Source organism: Typopeltis vanoorti, chromosome 6 (assembly GCF_054136105.1).
Source record: "Typopeltis vanoorti isolate ZY-2024b chromosome 6, IOZ_Tvanoo_1.0, whole genome shotgun sequence".
NCBI classification, from domain to species: Eukaryota; Metazoa; Arthropoda; class Arachnida; order Uropygi; family Thelyphonidae; genus Typopeltis; species Typopeltis vanoorti.
In genome coordinates this window covers 113,337,287-113,355,970 of record NC_143554.1, presented here as the reverse complement: position 1 = coordinate 113,355,970, position 18,684 = coordinate 113,337,287, and the positions used below count along the sequence as shown (strand labels likewise).

The 18,684-nt window shown below is 37.2% G+C and overlaps 1 protein-coding gene across 1 annotated transcript in view; it reads left to right on the top strand.

Moving 5' to 3' along the window:
* mRpS30 (mitochondrial ribosomal protein S30) overlaps positions 1-18,684 on the top strand; it is a 77,295-nt gene that overhangs the window by 5,566 nt on the left and 53,045 nt on the right. Inside the window, exon 2 of the mRNA XM_090394571.1 lies at positions 1,485-1,655. Within this exon, the coding sequence (XP_090250697.1) occupies positions 1,485-1,655 (171 nt within the window). The remainder of the gene's footprint in view (positions 1-1,484; positions 1,656-18,684) is intronic.

Genomic DNA, 18,684 nt, shown 5'->3' with positions numbered 1-18,684 from the left:
TGGGAGGAGATAGACTCTCAGACATGCCACTCATAGAGAGAACAGCCTATCTTTATGCCATAATGCAACCTGAAGTTCACCTTATATATCGCTACACAGTCCCTAAATGCATTGACATCATGTTCAGTCCCATATGCTATCTGGCAGTTAGTTTGCAGAATTGCTTTACTGGTGTACCCGTATGTTTGGCATACCATTCAAGAATATCACTTGCACTGCTTATTAGAAGATTTTGATTGAGAGGGGATTGAAGTTAGAATTCCCCAGCTCTGAGGACCATAGATAGCATGTCACTGGGCAATGAAGATTATCTACCTCCTCATAGATCTTGTTGGCATTTCCTTCAACTAGGAAGACGAGAACACTCAATGATAGCGCCATAGCCCTTTGAAAATGAGCCACCTCTCAAGAAGTCAGGGTCAATGTGACTAGCAGAGGCTGTATATTGAACATTAGTGGCCCATTTCTCATATGGAGAAGATTTGATTGCTGCTAGTCTATAGGTTTTTGGCTGTGAAAAATTTCCATTTGATGCAAAAACAGATATGACTTTATGGTCTAAAAAAAATATATATATATATATATATATTTTTTTAAATTTATTATTACTATTATTATTTTTTTTTGTGATAGATACTTCAGTTATCAAGAGAAGTTTATTTTATTCTACTCTTGAAAGGTTGAAAACCAATAGTACATATACATTTTTATACTGTGGATAGTGTGCATCAAGTCAGGAATCCCTACCCAAGAAAGTGAATGCAAAACTTTCAAACCACATTGGGTCTCAAGTAAGTGAGGTGGTGGTTTTATTAAATGCCTTGCAACCATGCAATTTGACTCTAGAACCTGTTGCTTGTGGAGTAGGGATGCTGTCTTCTAAGGCAACCAGGCTTCATAAAGGCAGTATATTAATACTCTGGTTTGTGCTCAGGATACATTTCTAGAGTGCCAACTCTAGAAATCCACTATCCACTGAAACAGTGCTAAATGGGGTCATTATGTTTTTTGGATTTGATTTTCACTTATAAAATATTCAAAAATATTTTATTAAGTAAGTGGAAATATGAATGCAGTAGAACAATTATATTTTATTGAGTAGTTTTTTTTGTTCGTTTTTTTAATGAAAGTTACTAATTATACTGTATTTTAGTTAAGAGACCAAACTGTGGACCTCAGAAGACTGAATCTTCTGAGGTTACTACCTGATGCAGAGACTTTTATTTGAACTTGCCAAAGGTGTACACATCAGTTCATTATGAATGTTAGTGATGATACAGTAATGGCCATCTTGAAAATTTTCATAGCATGAGCACTGTAATGAAATTTTGCTAAAGAGCAATTATGCAGCATATTACTGTATTTCATTTATTATTTGTTATTATTTGCTAGTCTTTCCTCAATAGTGCCCATATGGTATATATTGAAATATCAAGTTACTTATTTGCATTTATGGGGTCTAATTTTTTAATTTCTATTTACAGTTTGACTTTAAGCCTAGGTGTGAGTCATATTGGTGGAAAGGTGGTTTCTTTACAGATAAAGTTATATATAAGGAAACTAAGAAAGAAAAATATAAGGAAAGTGTAGATGTATGTTTCCAGTATAATGAGCAGCCAGAGATTCATATAAGAATGGATAAGCCATTATTACCTGTAAGTTATTCAGTTGGCCAACCATTATTTATACTAAACTTTCCACAGTATCCTATATATTTTACTTACCTTATTATGCAAAATAATATTGAAACAATCACCAGAATCATGTTAAGGTAAATGGTTATTGACATTTTATCATGTTTGTCAAATATAGCATTTCAATGTTTGTATAAGACTATGGTATGGTACTGCAAGTGTATCCCACAAGTCTGCAAGTCCTTCTGTAGTACTAAATGGTTTTGTCAGGCATCAACTGCTTCAAAAATAGACCTATCTTTCCCTCCCCCCCTTCTAAGCTGAAAACAGTAATGCTTTACTTTGGCAATCTGGGTTTTTTTTTTCCTCTTTCAAAACAACCAAATTGGTGAGAATGTATGCAGTCTTGATAGATGTAATACATTACACAAATCTCCATGACCTGTGTTGCTTGATCAACAACTCTTAAACATCCCACAATCATCATCATCGTGTCTGTCAAGGATTTAGGCTTAGAATGGCCTGTTCAGGCCCTTAGAAGTCATTGTTGAATCTCTTAAGAGGATGTCCTTGTTTTCTTTTTCCTAATGGTTTGTAATTTAAGGCTTGTTTTGGTAATCTTTCTGTTTTCATTCTTTCAACATGTTCCACCCATTTGTGTTTATATTTTTTAATTTTTTCTATTACTGATTCCTGGTTTAATTCTTTCATAATTTCTTCATTTCATTTGTGATCAAATAGAGTATACTTTGCAATTTTTCTCATAAACTTCATATCAGCTGTTATTAATCTTTGTTTTTGTCTTTTTTTTTTTTATTCTCCAGATTTCACTTCCATACAATAGGACTGTTAGGGCTAATGTATTGTCTTCTTTTAGTCTGGTTTGTTTTTGTACTAAGTTTGGTTTAAATATAGAGTTAATTACACCTGTTATTTTTAAATATTTTGCAATTTTTAGGTTTATATCTTTTTCATATGTAATCATATATCCTAGGTAGTTAAATTAATTCAGCTGTTCTAAAATCTTGTTATCTATTACTATTTTAGTTCTTACTGGATCTTGTCATTTAAAGGCCATCATTTTTGATTTTTTTTCTGTTGATATTACTCAGGCTATCTCATTTAAATAATCTCATTTTTTTTTTTTTTTCCTGTTGATATTACTCAGGCTATCTCATTTAAATAAGAATTAAACCAAGAACCAGTAATAGAAAAAATTAAAAAATATAAACATAAATGGATGGAACACGTTCAAAGAATGAAAACAGAAACTTTGCCAAAACAAGCCTTAAAGTACAAGCCATTAGGAAAAAGAAAACCAGGACATCCTCTTAAACGATTCAACGATGACTTCTAAGGCCAGAACAGGCCATGCTAGGCCTAAATCCTTGATACGTATGATGATGATGATCTCATTTAAATTTAAAATACCTTTCTGTAAGTTATCTTCAGAATTTGTAATTATTATTCACCACGGGGTTTGAGAGAATGTGCTAAAGAACTGACAGCTCCTTTGACCTGGCTTTTCAATAAAAGTCTGGCTGCAGGAAAGGTACCCAGGGAATGGAAGGAAGGTAAGATAGTACTGCTGCATAAGGGCGGTAGCAGACTGGAAGTATCTAATTATAGGCCTGTTTGTGTGCCATTAGTAGTTGTCAAGGTCTTGGAGAAATTGGTGAGGGACTATATACAGCGTTGGGCAGATGAGGGTAATGTTATCTGTGAGAATCAACATGGATTTGTTAAGGGGTGTTCTTGCTTTAGTAATATGATTGCCTTTTATAATAAAGTAACAAGAGCAGTTGATGAGGGAAAGGCATATACTGCCATTTTTTTTGGATTTTGCAAAGGCATTTGACAAGGTTCCACATGAAGCTGATATTTAAGTTGCAGCGCATGGGTTTAAATGTTGGGTTAGTCAAATGGATTCAGGATTGGCTGACTGATAGGTATCAGAGAGTTGTGTATGGTGGGGCAATATCAAGGAAGCAGAAGGTTACAAGTGGGGTTCCACAGGGTTCAGTACTGGGATCTGTATTGTTCAACCTTTATATCAATGATATTGTCAATGGATTGCAAGGGGACATTCAGAGTTGTTTGCAGATGATGTGAAGCTGGGAAGGGTTATCAGTAATAGTGCAGATGTAGCAGACCTGCAAGAGGATTTGAATAAACTAGACAGATAGGCAAATGAATGGGGATGTTGGTTCAGTGCAGCAAAATGTTGTGTTGAAGTTTGGGATCCATCAATGGGAGGATGCATACTTGATTGTAGGAGCTGTACTGGAGGAGACAAGAGATTTGGGGGTGATGATTGACAGAAAACTGAAATTCAGGGAGCATATTGCAAAGGTGGTGAGGGTAACTCAGAGGATTGCTGCAATACTGAGAAGGACGCTGACCTGCAGAGATAAAAGAGTTATCATTCCGTTGTATAAGACTCTGATCAGACCACACTTGGACTAATGTTCTCAGATTTGGTCTCCAAGATTTGAAGGGGATAAATTGACTGTGAAAAGGGTACAGAGGCGGATAACAAAGATGGTTTCAGCACTGTACATTATGAGGATCGACTGAAGGATTGGACTGCAGATTTTGGTGGATAGAAGAAGGAGAGGTGATATGATTGAGACTTTAAACTGTTGAGAGGCACATACAGGGTGGACATTGGAGAGTTCTTTCACTTGGTGGAATGGCAGGAAGGAGTGATGACAAGGGGCCATTCCTGGAAGTTATGAAAGGAGGCTGCGCACAAGAGGGTGAGGAGTGGTTTCTTTGTGTGGCGGGTGGTTGAACCTTGGAATGCATTGCCTGAGAGAGTGGTTGGAGCAAGAACGGTCAATGGGTTCAAGGAGTGGTATGATAAACTTTGTGCTTCCTAAAAATGACCTCCCACGATGAGTCTTTTGACTTCATGGAAGCCTGGATAATAATAATTATTATTATTTGCTCATTGGCAAAAAGGAGTGTGTTTTAGTTCACAGTAGGAGAAAGTTTAATACCTTGATGGAAATTTTTATTCCATTTTATTATTATTTCATTTAGATAAATATTAAAAAGAGTTGCTGAAAGGGGACATTCCTTTTGGACTCCTTGGTTTATCTCTCTTGTATATGATAGTTCATGATTTAACCTTATTTGATTATTTTCATATATACTTATGATAGCTTTTAGAATATTATTTGGTATTTGTCTTTCTTTTAATATGTTAAATAAAATGTTTCTTTTAACTTTGTCAAATGCTTTTTCATAGTCAACAAATGTAATATGCATTTCTAAATTGTATTCTCTTCTTTTCTCTATTATTAATTTTAGGCAGAAGGCTGGGTCTATACATGATCTTCCTTTTCTAAATCCTTTCTATACTTCTAAAATAAAATTTTCAGAATATTTTATTAATTTATTTAAAAGCTGTTATACATTTTGTAACAGGAATTTAGTATACTTATACCTCTATAATTTTTAGGGTAATCTCTATTACATTTTTTAAAGATAGGGATCGCAATTGTGTTTTCCCATTCTATTGCAGGGGAGGGTTACTAGTTGAATAGATTTTGTTTAAAAATAATATGACTCTTTCTTTGAACTTTGTTCCTGCATACTTATATAATTCTGAACCTAACTCATCTTCTCCAGTTAATTTTCCCATTTCTTGTTTCTTTCAGGCTGATTTCTAATTTCTCTTTAGTTTTTTCATTTTCATTAAATGTTTGCCAGTTATCGTTTTTAAAATATTTATCTATCCACAATTCTGTATAGAAATTTAAAATTCTTCTAATTTCAATTCGCTGTTTAATTTTATGTTTTCTTTAGTATCTCTACTTAAAGTATTTCAAAATCTTATATATGTTGGGTCTTATTTTATATAAATCATGTCCTAAATTAGAAAGAAATTTGTTCTGATTCTCTGTCTTTTTCTGACTTCTCTTTTAGCTATGGCTCTTATTCTTCATCATCATCAAATTTTTACCACTTTTATACCACCATACTTCAGCATTTGTTGTTCCGACTAATTTCTCTCTTATTCCATATAAATCTATTCAGTTGGCTTCCTACCATACCAGCTTTGTTGATTCTGTTGTCTGTTTCCATATTTAATTTACCATCTTCACTAAAAATCGTGCCTAAGTAGCTGAAATGTTTTACTTGTTCTATAGGTTCTGCATTCACAATGCAGCTGATATTTTCAATGCTTCTGCCTATTTTCATTATCTTTGTCTTGTTATTGCAGACCTTCATACCATATCTATCACAACAGTTATTCAATTTAGTCAGGGAATCTTGCAGACTTGTAGCAGATTTATTTAGAAGTATAACATCATCCGCATAAATCAAGGAGCTGACATTAACATCTCCAATTCTGATATCATGTTTAATACGATTTTCCTTCATAATGTGATCCATATAGATAATGAATAACAGAGGGGATAATGTACATCATTGTCTCACACCAGAGTTAACATTAAACCATCTTCCTGTACTTCCTTCAGGTCTAACTGCTGACTTACAACTGAAATAAAGACTAAGTATTGCTAGATATAATGCCCCATTGACACCATATAACTGTAGCGTATTGAATAGCTTCTCTCTGTGCACCTTGTCATATGCCTTTTCCAGATCGACAATGCTTTCTCAACTATTTCTCGTAAAGTGAAGATCTGATCCTGACGGCCTCTGTTTGACCTGAATCCAGCTTGTTCTTCACCAAGCTTTTCTTCCACAATTCTTCTCAACAGTTTTTCAAGTATACTGGCATAGATCTTGCCAGGAACACTCAGTAGGGAAATACCTCTGTAATTCTCACATTCAGTTTTATTTACCTTTTTATATATGGGTACTATAAGAGCTCTACTCCAATCATCTGGAATTCGTTCCTCTGTTCAGGCCTTCTGAACTATGCAGTGTAGCTACTGTAAGACTTTTATACTTCCATACCTGAGCATTTCTGGTCGAATATCATCTACTCCTGCTGCCTTTCCACATTTCACGCCTTTGATGGCTTTTTCTACTTTAAGTATGGAGATGTATTCTTGACTGTATGCATGTTGAGTGTTTTTTACCACTGTGCTATCACTGCTTGTTTCATTTAGCAATTTTTCAAAGTAATTACTCCATACTGAAAGGATATCTTTTTCTCCTGTTTTCATGTCACCTTTATCATCTCTAACTCCTTTTACAGCCCTCTTTCCTCCATTTCTAAGCTTCTTCAATAACCTCCAGAATATCTTACCACCTTCTGGATATTTATTTTCTATGTTCTTACTAAAGTCCTTCCATGACTTTTGTTTAGCTAGTTTTACACAGTATTTCGCTGTCTTACATATGTTTCTACATTCTCTAAGAGCAAAAGCTGACTATTTGCCAGGAACTTTTGATATGCTTTCTTCTTTTCCTTCACTGCCTCTCTAACTTCCTGTGTCCACCATGGAGTTCTGCTTTTTCTATCCTTGCAGATAACCTCACCACATGCCTCTGACTGAATCAATCAGGGTTTTCTTCAAGGCTTGCCATTGAATCTCCAAGGTTTGGTTCCTGTTCTCAAACTCTTTCATTTTTTCTTCAATAATCTTTGTGTATTTTAGTCTACAGTTCACGTCTGACAGCTGCTCAACTTTTTTTCGCTTGAAAACTTTCTTACATGTTATTCTTTTCAATATGAAATTCAGTTTTATCCTGCTCAAAACTAAATAGTGATCGATTCCATCAAATCCTCTGTATGATCTGGCATCTTGCACCAGGAAGAAAACATCACTATCAACAATGACATAGTCAATGAGACTTTTCTTATTCCTTGCCTCTTCTCTCCATGTGAATTTATGCACATTTTTATGTTGGAACATGGTGTTAATAATAACCCGTCCATGTCCTGTATTTTCTAACAAGTATTTGCCATTATTATTAGCTTTGTTCTTTTCTTCAAATTTTCCCAAAATATTTTTGTATGTCTGACAATCATTTCCTACTCTGCTATTTAGATCCCCAACAAGGACCAACTTTTCCTTTTTCATTGTGTCAGTTGCATTTTTTAAAGCATCAAAAAATTCCTCCACTTCTGCCTTAGTAGAACCTTCTGTTGGACCATAGGAACAAATTAGTCTCATTGTCCAATTCCCCATTCTCATATTTGCACACATCACTACTTGAGACTGCCTGCCATTCAAGAAGATTAGCCTCATTTTTTGTGTTGAATACTATGGCTACTCCTTCTTTTCCTTGATTGTCATTTCCTGAGTATAACATTTTGTATTTATTGCTCAGAAAGAACTCACCAGTTTTTGTCTTTTTTGTTTCAGTCAACCCTATTATGTCAATCTGGTACTTATCTAATTCCTCAGCTAGCTCCATTTCTTTGCCATTCAGGCTTCTTTTGTTGTTAGTACTAATCTTTAACTCTGGTGAGTGAGGGTGTTTTTTCAGATTTGTTCCAGTAACTGACTTTTTGCTGTTCACCCTGGTTCCCTGACAAAAACAACAGGGGCCTTGTTTAACTGGGCGACGCTCCAGCCGGCATGAAATTTTGTCATGTTGTACCATCATTTTTAACTTTGGTTTAATCAATAAGAATACAGTATGGTCGGCGAAATCCCAAATTGCTAGCCCATCCTCGTTCATTCAGTATCCAGGTAGATACCCAATAGGGTGCACCACGAGAAGGTGAGGATTGGACGTTAGGTCAGGAGCTCTGGTCGGTTCTCTGCATTCCTTTAAAGGCTATGTGGAGGTCTCCTCTCAGTTATACAGCTTTGATCCTTAAGCACCCTGTTAACAAAGTTCTATACTGACATTCTTACAACTGGTAAACTTCCCACTATTTTTTTAAAAAAAAGCTAAAGTACTTTCAATTTTAAAGCCTGGTAAGCCTAATCATAAACCGGAAAGTTACCGACCTATTACTCTCCTCAGTTGTTGTTATAAACTCTTTAAGACTTATTTATAATAGAATAAGCTTCACAATTTTTAAAACTGTCCCAGTAGAACAAGCTGTCTTCAGACCAAATCGTGGGTGTTGTGACCAGGCTCTCTCTTTGGTAACTCACATAGAAGCTGGTTTTCAAAAAGGTTTAAGAACATCAGCAGCATTTATTGATTTGTAAACAGTCTTCGACACCATTTGGAGACAAGTCCTTCTATATAAATTATATAAAATTATCCCATGTAAAACAGTAGTCCATATTATTAACAATGTGCTAAGAGATAGAAGATTTATAGTAACTATAGGTAATAAAACTAGCATCGAAAGGAAGTTAAATAATGGACTGCCACAAGGATCTGTTTTATCTCCATTATTATTCAATCTGTATATATCTGATCTTCCCATCACTACATCAAGAAAATTTTGTTATGCTGATGATATAGCAATAACTACACAGCATAAATGCTTAAGTCATACAGAAGAAATTGTAAAAGCTAACTTAACTATTCTGGATGAATATTTTAAAAGATGGAGACTGTTTAAATAGTAGCAAAACATATTTTCTTGTTTTCATCTAAATAATAACTTGGCAAATGTGAAACTAAAAATTGAATTGAACAACACTATACTTCTATATAATACATTCCCTAAGTACTTGGGAGTCACACTTGACCATTCTCTCACTTTCAGGCAACATATTTCAAACTTGGCATATAAATATAAACTAAGGCCTAATCATAAACCGGATAATATCCTACAGAGACTCTGTGGACATTACTTGGAGTTCTAGAGCCTCTACTCTTCGGACAACAGCCCTTGCTTTGGTATTCTCAAGTGCTGAATATTGTGCTCCTGTGTGGCTAAATAGCCTTCACATGAGGATTATCGATTCTCAATTATTACTATTACTATTATTACGGGCATCTCCAGGGAGTCATTAGACTCATCGAGGGAGGCCCCAAATCATATTCATCACAACTATTCAACATTCATACAGTATCTATCATACCTCGTCTTAAACTCATTCACTATCACAGCATTCACCACAGACTCAGGGAGCACATTCCACTCATTCACTACTCTAAAAGTAAAGAACCCAGCTCTAACACCTTTACTAACCACACTTTTGCCCAGTTTCCATGGATACTCCTTATCCTCCCACAACCAGCCCAGTCTCAAAAATATCTTCTGAATTAATTTTATAGAAACCCTTCAGTAATTTGAATGTCTCAGTCATATCTCCCCTCCTCTGCCTATCAACCAATTTTTGCAACCCACAAATCCTCAACCTGTTCTCATAAGGTTCATTCCACAGACCTGCTATCATCTTGGTCACTAGTCTCTGGATCCTCTCCACCTCCTCCCCATCAAGAAGAAACGTAGGTGACCAAATCTGGGCACAGTAGTTGAGATGGGGTCTTATCAAGGCTCGATACAGAGGAACAATAACCTGCTTGTCAACGTATTCTTCAGCAACCAAGTGATTTGATGAGCTGATTTGGCCACTTTTGCAATGTATCCCCTAAATTTCAATTCCTTATCCACCAACACTCCTAAATCTCGTGCCTCATCAATTTCCTGGAGCACAGTTCCACCAATGCAGTAAACTGCCGCCAATCTTTTCACCCCAAAATGCATAACCTTACATTTTGCCACATTAAATTGACATCCATTCTCCTTAGCCCAGACCCCCAATCTATCCAAATCATCCTGCAAAATTTTGACGTCATCTGCATTCACTATTGCCCTATCCAACTTCGCATCATCCACGAACAAATGAACTGTTCCTCTCAGATCCTTTCCTATATCATTAATGAACAAATTAAACAGCAGTGGTCCAAGAACAGAGTCCTTGTGGACTCTACTCCTGAGTAAACCACTCTCTGATATCTCTCCGTCAACCACCCTCCTATCCATCTCACCAACCCTATGTCCATCCCCATATGCTGCAATTTACTGATTAGAATTCCATGTGGTATCCTGTCAAAGTCCTTAGCAAGGTCCAGTAGAATCACTGTAAACCCATTACCCTTATCCAGTTCAGCCGTCACTGTGTTATAATACGTGAGCAAGTTACTGAGGCATGACCTACTCTTCACAAAACCATGCTGTCCCCGCAGTATCCCATTTTCTTCTATCCAGTCTTGTATTTTCCTCTTGACTATTTTCTCTAAGACCTTGATAATGATTCCTGTTATGCTGATTGGCCGGTAATTTTCAGCAGTAGCCTTGGAACCACCTTTGTGCAGCGGAACTATTTTCCCCCTCTTTCCACCCCCTTGGGACTGACCCAGACCCAAGGCTCAAATTAAACAAAATGGTCAAGGGCACTGACAATTCTTTAGCCGCTTCACGTACGACACGAGCTGGTATACCATCCAATCCCACAGATGTATTGACATTGAGGTTCTGTAATAGACTAGTTACCTCTACTTCATTCATCACAATTCCAGTATAAGCTGTTGGTTCTTCCATTCCTGCAAAGTCACCACCTGGATGATATACTCTTGCAAAGTGCTCACTCAGTAATTCCACAATATCGACTGATTCGGTTACCTCCCTACCCTCAGCATTTTTTAAGATCATTCTACCATGAGCATTTTTCCTTTTACTTGCAACATATTGAAAAAACTGTTTGGGATTCTCTTTAGCCTGCATGGCCAATTTTCTTTCGTAATCTGCTTTTGCTTTTCTTGCCACTCTTGTTATCATCCTGGCCTGAGCTTTATACTTCCTGTGCCTGATGATCATCTTTCTCCTTAAATTCCCTCCACAATTGTTTCTTTTTTTGCAGCTCAAGCTTAATAGTGTTATTGATCCATTTAACCCCTACTTGATTTATTATTCGGACGCTTGGTATACAGTCAACTTTTGCCTCCTGCAAACAGTTCTTAACCACCTCCCATGCACTATCAACATCCAGCCCTTGCAGTTTTACATGCCATGGCACTGAGCCAAGCACACATACCTAAGCTTCTCATACTTACCAGCCCGGTAATTATGACAAGCTTAGGTGTGTGTGCTAAGGTCATGACTTGGGATGTGGCTAAATTCCACTCCTTTAGCCACCTCCCAAGTCATGACCTTATGGTCACTCTCACCAATTGGTGGCAACATGGTCACGTTCATTACAGCCACATTCTCAGTTGCAATTACAAGGTCCAGCACTCTCTGCCCCCTGGTATTTTCCACTACATGTTGCTGTAGATAGTTGTCCCTTAATAGCCGCATAAAATCCAATTCCTTCCTCCCATGTGCTCTCTCCTCTTTCCAGTCAATGTTACCATAATTGAAATCACCCATAATAATTACCCTCCATCCACTCATTTCTTCTATTTGCCTATGCATACTATCCCCATCATCTATTCCATCACCTGGTCTATAGCAGCACCCAATTGTATATTTTGTTCTGCTAGATTCTATCTCACACCAAACAGCCTCAAATGTGCTCTTTTCTCTATCCTGCAGTTCAACTTCTATAATCCTTGGCTGCAGCTCATCAGCTATCATCAATAACACTCCTCCCCCTTTTTTATTCACCTTGTCACTCCTGAACACGCTATACCCGTGTCGCATTCAATCCCACTAGCGTTATCATCTTCTGTCAGCCATGTTTCGACTAATACCAACAACCTGTGGCCTGGAAGTGCCAACCATGGCCAAAAACTCTTCCTTCTTGTTCCTAATACTCCTGGCATTGGTGTACATGAATTGCAGAAGCCCATTTGTCCCATCCCATTCTGATTTGTTGTCCTTCGTACTCGCTCGGGCATAATATACTCATTCATACACTCAACTGCCTCCCTAAAGTCTGCATATCTACTCCCCCCCCTTAATAAATCTAGTTTCCCTGAGTCTGTACATCCACTTCCACATCATTCGTCAACACTTTTTCAACTCTCTGTACACCAACTCCATTCAAATGTAACCCTTCCATCTTATATAAGTCCTTTTGCCCATTGAACTCATTCCACACATCCACAAATTCCACACCACTCTCCATGCATAACCCACGCATAAAGTCATTGGCAATTATGGCCCTCCTTCTAAACACTTCGCTGTCATACCGCGGTAAGATACTCGCCATCCTAACTCTCTCACTCTTTTCTTTTGCTACCTCAAATAATTCCCTCACATCCTCTATCATTTTCATTTTGTCCTCTTTCAAATCATTTGTTCTTGCCACGATTATCATCTCTTTCACCCTCTGTTTTTGCAGTCGAATAGATTCGCTGACGTCCTTTATGTTCGCACCCGGCTGGTACGACTTCATTAAACTATCAACTATTACACCTCTTAATAGTGAATCCCCATACAGCACTCGCTCCTTCGTTTTATTGACGTTTACGAACATTCTATTATTTGCCGTCACAGACTTTCGCCGGTTATTTGTCGGTACATTCAGCACACATTTTTCCATACGCTCCAGTTGCCTTTTAGCTCTGTGTATCGCACCATTCAAACGGGCAATTTCACTACTCGCATTTATCTCGCCATTTTCATTATCAATCAAATCATCCATTCGTTCTGTATTTCTACCTTCATTTACACTTTCAATGACGCCCTCGCACCTATCTGGCACTACCACGCAATTCTCTAGCACACCGCCATTTTCTACATTCTGACTATCGTTAACGATATCACTCTCGCCACACGAAACACGCTTGAAATCCTCATTCTCTTTACACTTTCTGCACATATTAACTCCACTATCACTTTCTAACCAGACTCCCACCGCTCTTCGCAAGGCATACATCTCACAGACAGCACATTGCATAAATTCGTTTACATCAAAACTCTTAAACAAACATGGCAACCTGGCCGCCATTTTTTTCTTTATCGGTGCCATATGTACGCTATCTTATCTTAAAATTAATAATTAAAATAACAGAAAACATGCAAAAATTGCACAGACACACCAAGAAACAAAAAACAAACAATACTACTTAAAATTCTAGTAAAATTTCTAATGTTAACACAAAATACTACTAATCTTTTCAGGAGCTCTCGACAAGCCGACGATCTAATCAGTACGACACCAATTGAACAACATATTGGTTACCTCTTTTAGCAGGCATTATTCCTATAGACCTACGCAGATTAAATTCTTTAGTCCATGAATTTCAAAAAATTGCTGGTAATCTGAACCTACCTATTCATCAAGATTTCCCAAATCTTAAAGTCAATAGATTGAAATCTCACCATCCATCACTACGAACAGCAGAAGAACTAGTGCTAAATAATTCTTTAGCAAAGTGGGAAGAAACATGGAAGGAAAATACGGAAGAACATTTGCATAACATCTTTAAAGGTGATCAAATCATTACATGATCAGATCTACCTCGCAAAACATGGACAGTACTAAATAGAATTCGGAAAAATCATGGCCTATGTGGAGATACTCTCTATAAATGGAACAGACAAACATCTCCAGAATGTGACTGTGGTGCTCCACGACAGACTATGCAACATATTGTAAAAGAGTGCACCTTCCGTGCTTATCAGAATGACTGGAATGACTTTTTACAAGCGGCTCCTGAAGCTGTTTTTTGGTCCATCTTTCTTGGCTATTTTTCAATAGCCAAGAAAGGAAGCCAATAAAGAAATAGCCAATTTTTCTTGGCTATTTCTCAAGTCTGTACCAACTGAGCCTCCATAGGTGTAGACAGTCAATATAGACAAAGCCCTTTGGTCGGAAAAACCTGCGTTCAATTCCTGTCCATGATATAAGGAACCTTTATGTGGTCTCTTTCGACTAAAGTTAAGTTAACCAGTCGCATATGCAGGTAGAGGATTTTTCACCCCGAAATTCGGGTTTTTTCGTCCCTCAGAATAGGCAAACCGGCCCCGTGAACACATACTGATCTACAGTCAAAAATATATAGGGCACTTTTCCCCTGCTTTTGGTTATTAAGATCTCTGTCCAGTATTAGTTATCCCCAGTGTTGTATTATGGATAGACCCATAATTGTGAACCATCAATAAGAAAATGCCACCTAAGATGATAATTTCTCAAGTATATTTGTATAAATCTTACTAGAAACAGTAGGGAACTTCTCACATTCAGTTTGATTTCTCTCTTTATAGAGCTGTACTCCAATAATCCAAAATTTGACTCTCTGACTAGACATCTGAATTATGCAATGTAAACTACTGTAAAACTTTTATACCATATTTGAGCATTTCTGGTTAAATATTATCTACTCCATTGAAGACATCACAGAATTTTATAGCGAGTTACAAGAAGTGGTAGATTCAACACCAAAGTGAGATTTATGGCTACTTATTGGAGATTGGAATGCAAAAGTGGAAGAGACTTGAGGAACAAGGATTAACAGGTCGTTTTCGTTTAGGTATTCGTAACACTGCAGGGAAGAGACTAGTTGAGTTTTGTGCAGAGAATTTTTTGTTTGTTGTTAACACCTGCTTTAAACAGCACAAAAGAAGATTGTACACATGGATATCACCTGATGGACAATACAGAAATCAAATTGACTATATACTTGGACAAAGAAGATGGAGAAGTGCAATTCAGTCTGTCAAGACTTTTCCAGGTGCAGACTGTGGAACAGACCATGAGTTATTAGTGGCTGTGATACATGCAAAATTATGGAAACTGAAAACGACACAAATGTCAATCAGATATGTTCTTGGAAACATACCAGCTGAATACAATATTAGTATACAGAACAGATGAACTGTGGGAAGAGATTAAAGATATAATTAAAACAGAAGCAAAGAAAAGTATTCCAACAGTTTGTAAGAAGAAAAAGAAGTCTAAATGGCTGTCAGAAGATGCCATCAAAACTGCTCGGAAAAGGAGGAAAATGAAGGCCACAGGAAATTTGCAGGAAGTACGGCATTTGAATGCAGAGTTTCAATGACAAGCCAGAAGAGACAAGGAAAAAAAAAACTACTGTCCAAACATATCTTGGAGAAACTGAGTATTTCACTATAGCTAAAGGGGGTGTGACAAGGGTGTATTTTATCTCCGTACCTGTTTAACTTGTACAGCGAATACATTTTAAGAATGGCAGGGCTGGAGGAGTCTTCAGTTGGAATTAAAATTGGTGGAAGAAATATTAATAATTTGCAGTATGCAGATGATACCACCTTGCTAGCAGAATGCAAAGAAGATTTGCGGGAACGTATTATGAAAGTTAAAGAAGAAAGTGCTAAATATGGTCTTAAACTTAACCTCAAAAAGACAAAAGTTATGGCGACATGTGAACTTAATGATTTTGAAGTAGATGGGAAGAAAATGGAAGCAGCTAACAATTTTGTGCCCCTAGGATCCCAAATTGATAAAGATGGTTATTGTACTGAAGAAGTTAGAAGAAGGTACTCGGAAAGAAAGCAATGACAAATTTAAGCAATATCTTTAAAGATATTAGCCTCGCAACAAAAATTGGGATCTTGAAAGCCATGGTATTCGCTGTTGTACTGTATGGATGTGAAAGTTGGACCCTGAGAAAGAATGAAAGAAGGAAGATAGATGCATTTGAATTATGGATTTGGAGACACATACTGTGGACTGCAAAGCAAACCAATAAATCAGTGATAAACAGAATAAAGCCATGCTCTCTCAAAGCTATGATCATCAAGCAAAAATTGTCATACTTCAGACATATTATGCAAGAAAATGACAGTCTGGAGAAGATGATGATGCTTACTAAAGTTGATGGAAGCAGGAGAAGAGGAAGACCAAGAATTAAATGGATGGATGGCGTTAAAGAAGCAACTGGTATGCGCTTGGAAATTCTGAAAGATATGGCCAGGGACCGATCTGAATGGAGAATGTATGTTCATAGAATCACCAGGAGTCGAAAACGACTCGATAGAATATAACAACGACACAATCATCTACTGCAGCTTCCTTTTGATATTTCATGTTTTTCCTACAAGTATTGATATGAGGTGCTTAAGGATCAAAGCTGCATAACTGAGAGGAGACCTCCACATGGCCATTAAATGAATATGGAGAACCGACCAGAGCTTCTATCCTAATGTCCAATCCTCACCTTCTCGTGGTGCACCTTGTTAAGTATCTACCTGGATACTGTACGAACAAGGATGGGCTGACAATTTGGGATTTAGCCGACCAAATTGTATTCCTATTGGCTTAAACCAAAATACAGAATGATGGTATGACATGACAGAATTTCATGCCGGCTGGTGCGTCGCTCAGTTAAACAAGGCCCCTCGTTGTTTTCGCCTGGGAAGGATGAACAGCAAAAAGTCAGCTACTGGAACAAATCCTGAAATACACCCCAACTCAACATCACCAGAGTTCAAGATCGGTACTATCAACATAAGATGCCTGAATGGTAAAGATATGGAAATAGCTGAGGAATTCAATAAGTACCAGATCGGCGTAATTGTGTTGACCAAAACAAAAAACACAAAACTGGTGAAATCTTTCTGAGCAATAAATACAAAATGTTATATTCAGGCAATGACAATCATAGAAAAGAAGGAATAGCCATAGTATTCAATACTAAACACGAGGCTAATCTTCTTGAATGACAGGCAGTCTCAAGTAGAGTGATGTGGGCAAATATCAGAATGGGGAACTGGACAATAAGACTTATTTGTGCTTATGGTCCCACAGAAATTTTTTCCTAAGGTAGAAGTGCAGGAATTTTTTGAGGGTTTAGAGAAAGCAGCTGACACAATGAAAAAGGAAAAGTTGGTCCTTGTTGGGGATCTAAATAGCAGAGTAGGAAGAAATGATTGTCAGACATACAAAAATATATTGGGAAAATTTGGGGAAAAGAGCAAAGCTGATAATAATGGAGAGAAGAGGCAAGGAATAAGAAATGACTCATTGACTATGTTATTGTTGATAGTGATGTTTTCTCCCTGGTGCAGACACGAGAGTGTACAGAGGATTTGAAATTGGAAGTGATCACGATTTAGTCTTGAGCAGGATAAAATTCAATTTCATATTGAAAAGAAAAATATGTAAGAAAGCTTTAAAGCAAATAAAAGTTGAGCAGCTCTCAGATATGAACTATAGACTAAAATGCACAAATATGATTGAAGAAAAAATGAAAGAGTTTGAGAATAGGAACAAAACTGTGGAGATTCAGTGGCCAGCCCTGAAGAAACACTGATTGATTCAGCCAGAGAACCATGTGGTTGAGGCTGTGTGTAAGGATAGAAAAATCAGAACTTAGTGAATGCAGAAAGTTAAAAGAGTTCAAGGAAAAGAAGAAAACATATCAAAAGTTCCTGGCAAATAAGTCAGCTTGTGCTCAGAGAATACAGTGACAAATGTAAGAAAGCGAAACATTGTGTAAAACTAGCTAAACAAAAGTCATGGGAAGAACATGGTAAAAATAATATTATTATTACGGACAACTCCAATGAGTCAATAGACTCATCGAGGGAGGCCTTGACATCATGTCAAGAACAACTATTCGACATTCACACAGTATATATCATATCGCGCCTTGAAACTCATTCACTGTCATAACACCCACAAACAGACTCTGGCAGCTTATTCCACTCATTCACCACTCTCCCAGTAAAAAACCTAGCTTTAACACCCTTTCTAACCACACTCTTGTCCAGCTTCCATGTATGGCCCCTAGTCCTCCCGCCACCAATCCTATTCTGAAAAATATCTTCTGAATTAATCTTATAGAAACCCTTTGTAATTTGAATGTCTCAATCATATGACCCCTTTTCTGCCTATCAACCAATTTCTGCAACCCACAAATCTTCAACCTATTCTCATAAGGTGGCTTCCATAGATCTGCTATCATCTTGATCACTCGTCTCTGGATCCTCTCCACCTCCTCCCCATCAAGAAGAAACCCTCACGTCCATATCTGAGCACAGTAGTCTAAGTGGGGTCTTATCAAGGCTCGATACAGAGGAACAATGTTTGTCTCTGCTTGTTAAAGTATTTTTCAAAAATCAAGTGATTTGTTAACCTATTTAGGCACTTTTGCGATGTGCCCCGTAAACTTCAACTCCCTATTCACCAACACTCCCAAGTCCTTGGCCTTATCAATCTCCTGGAGTATGGTTCCACCAATGTGATATACTGCTGCTAATCTTTTCACCCCCAAAATGCATAACATTACACTTTGTCACATTAAATTGACATCCATTTTCTCTATCCCAGTC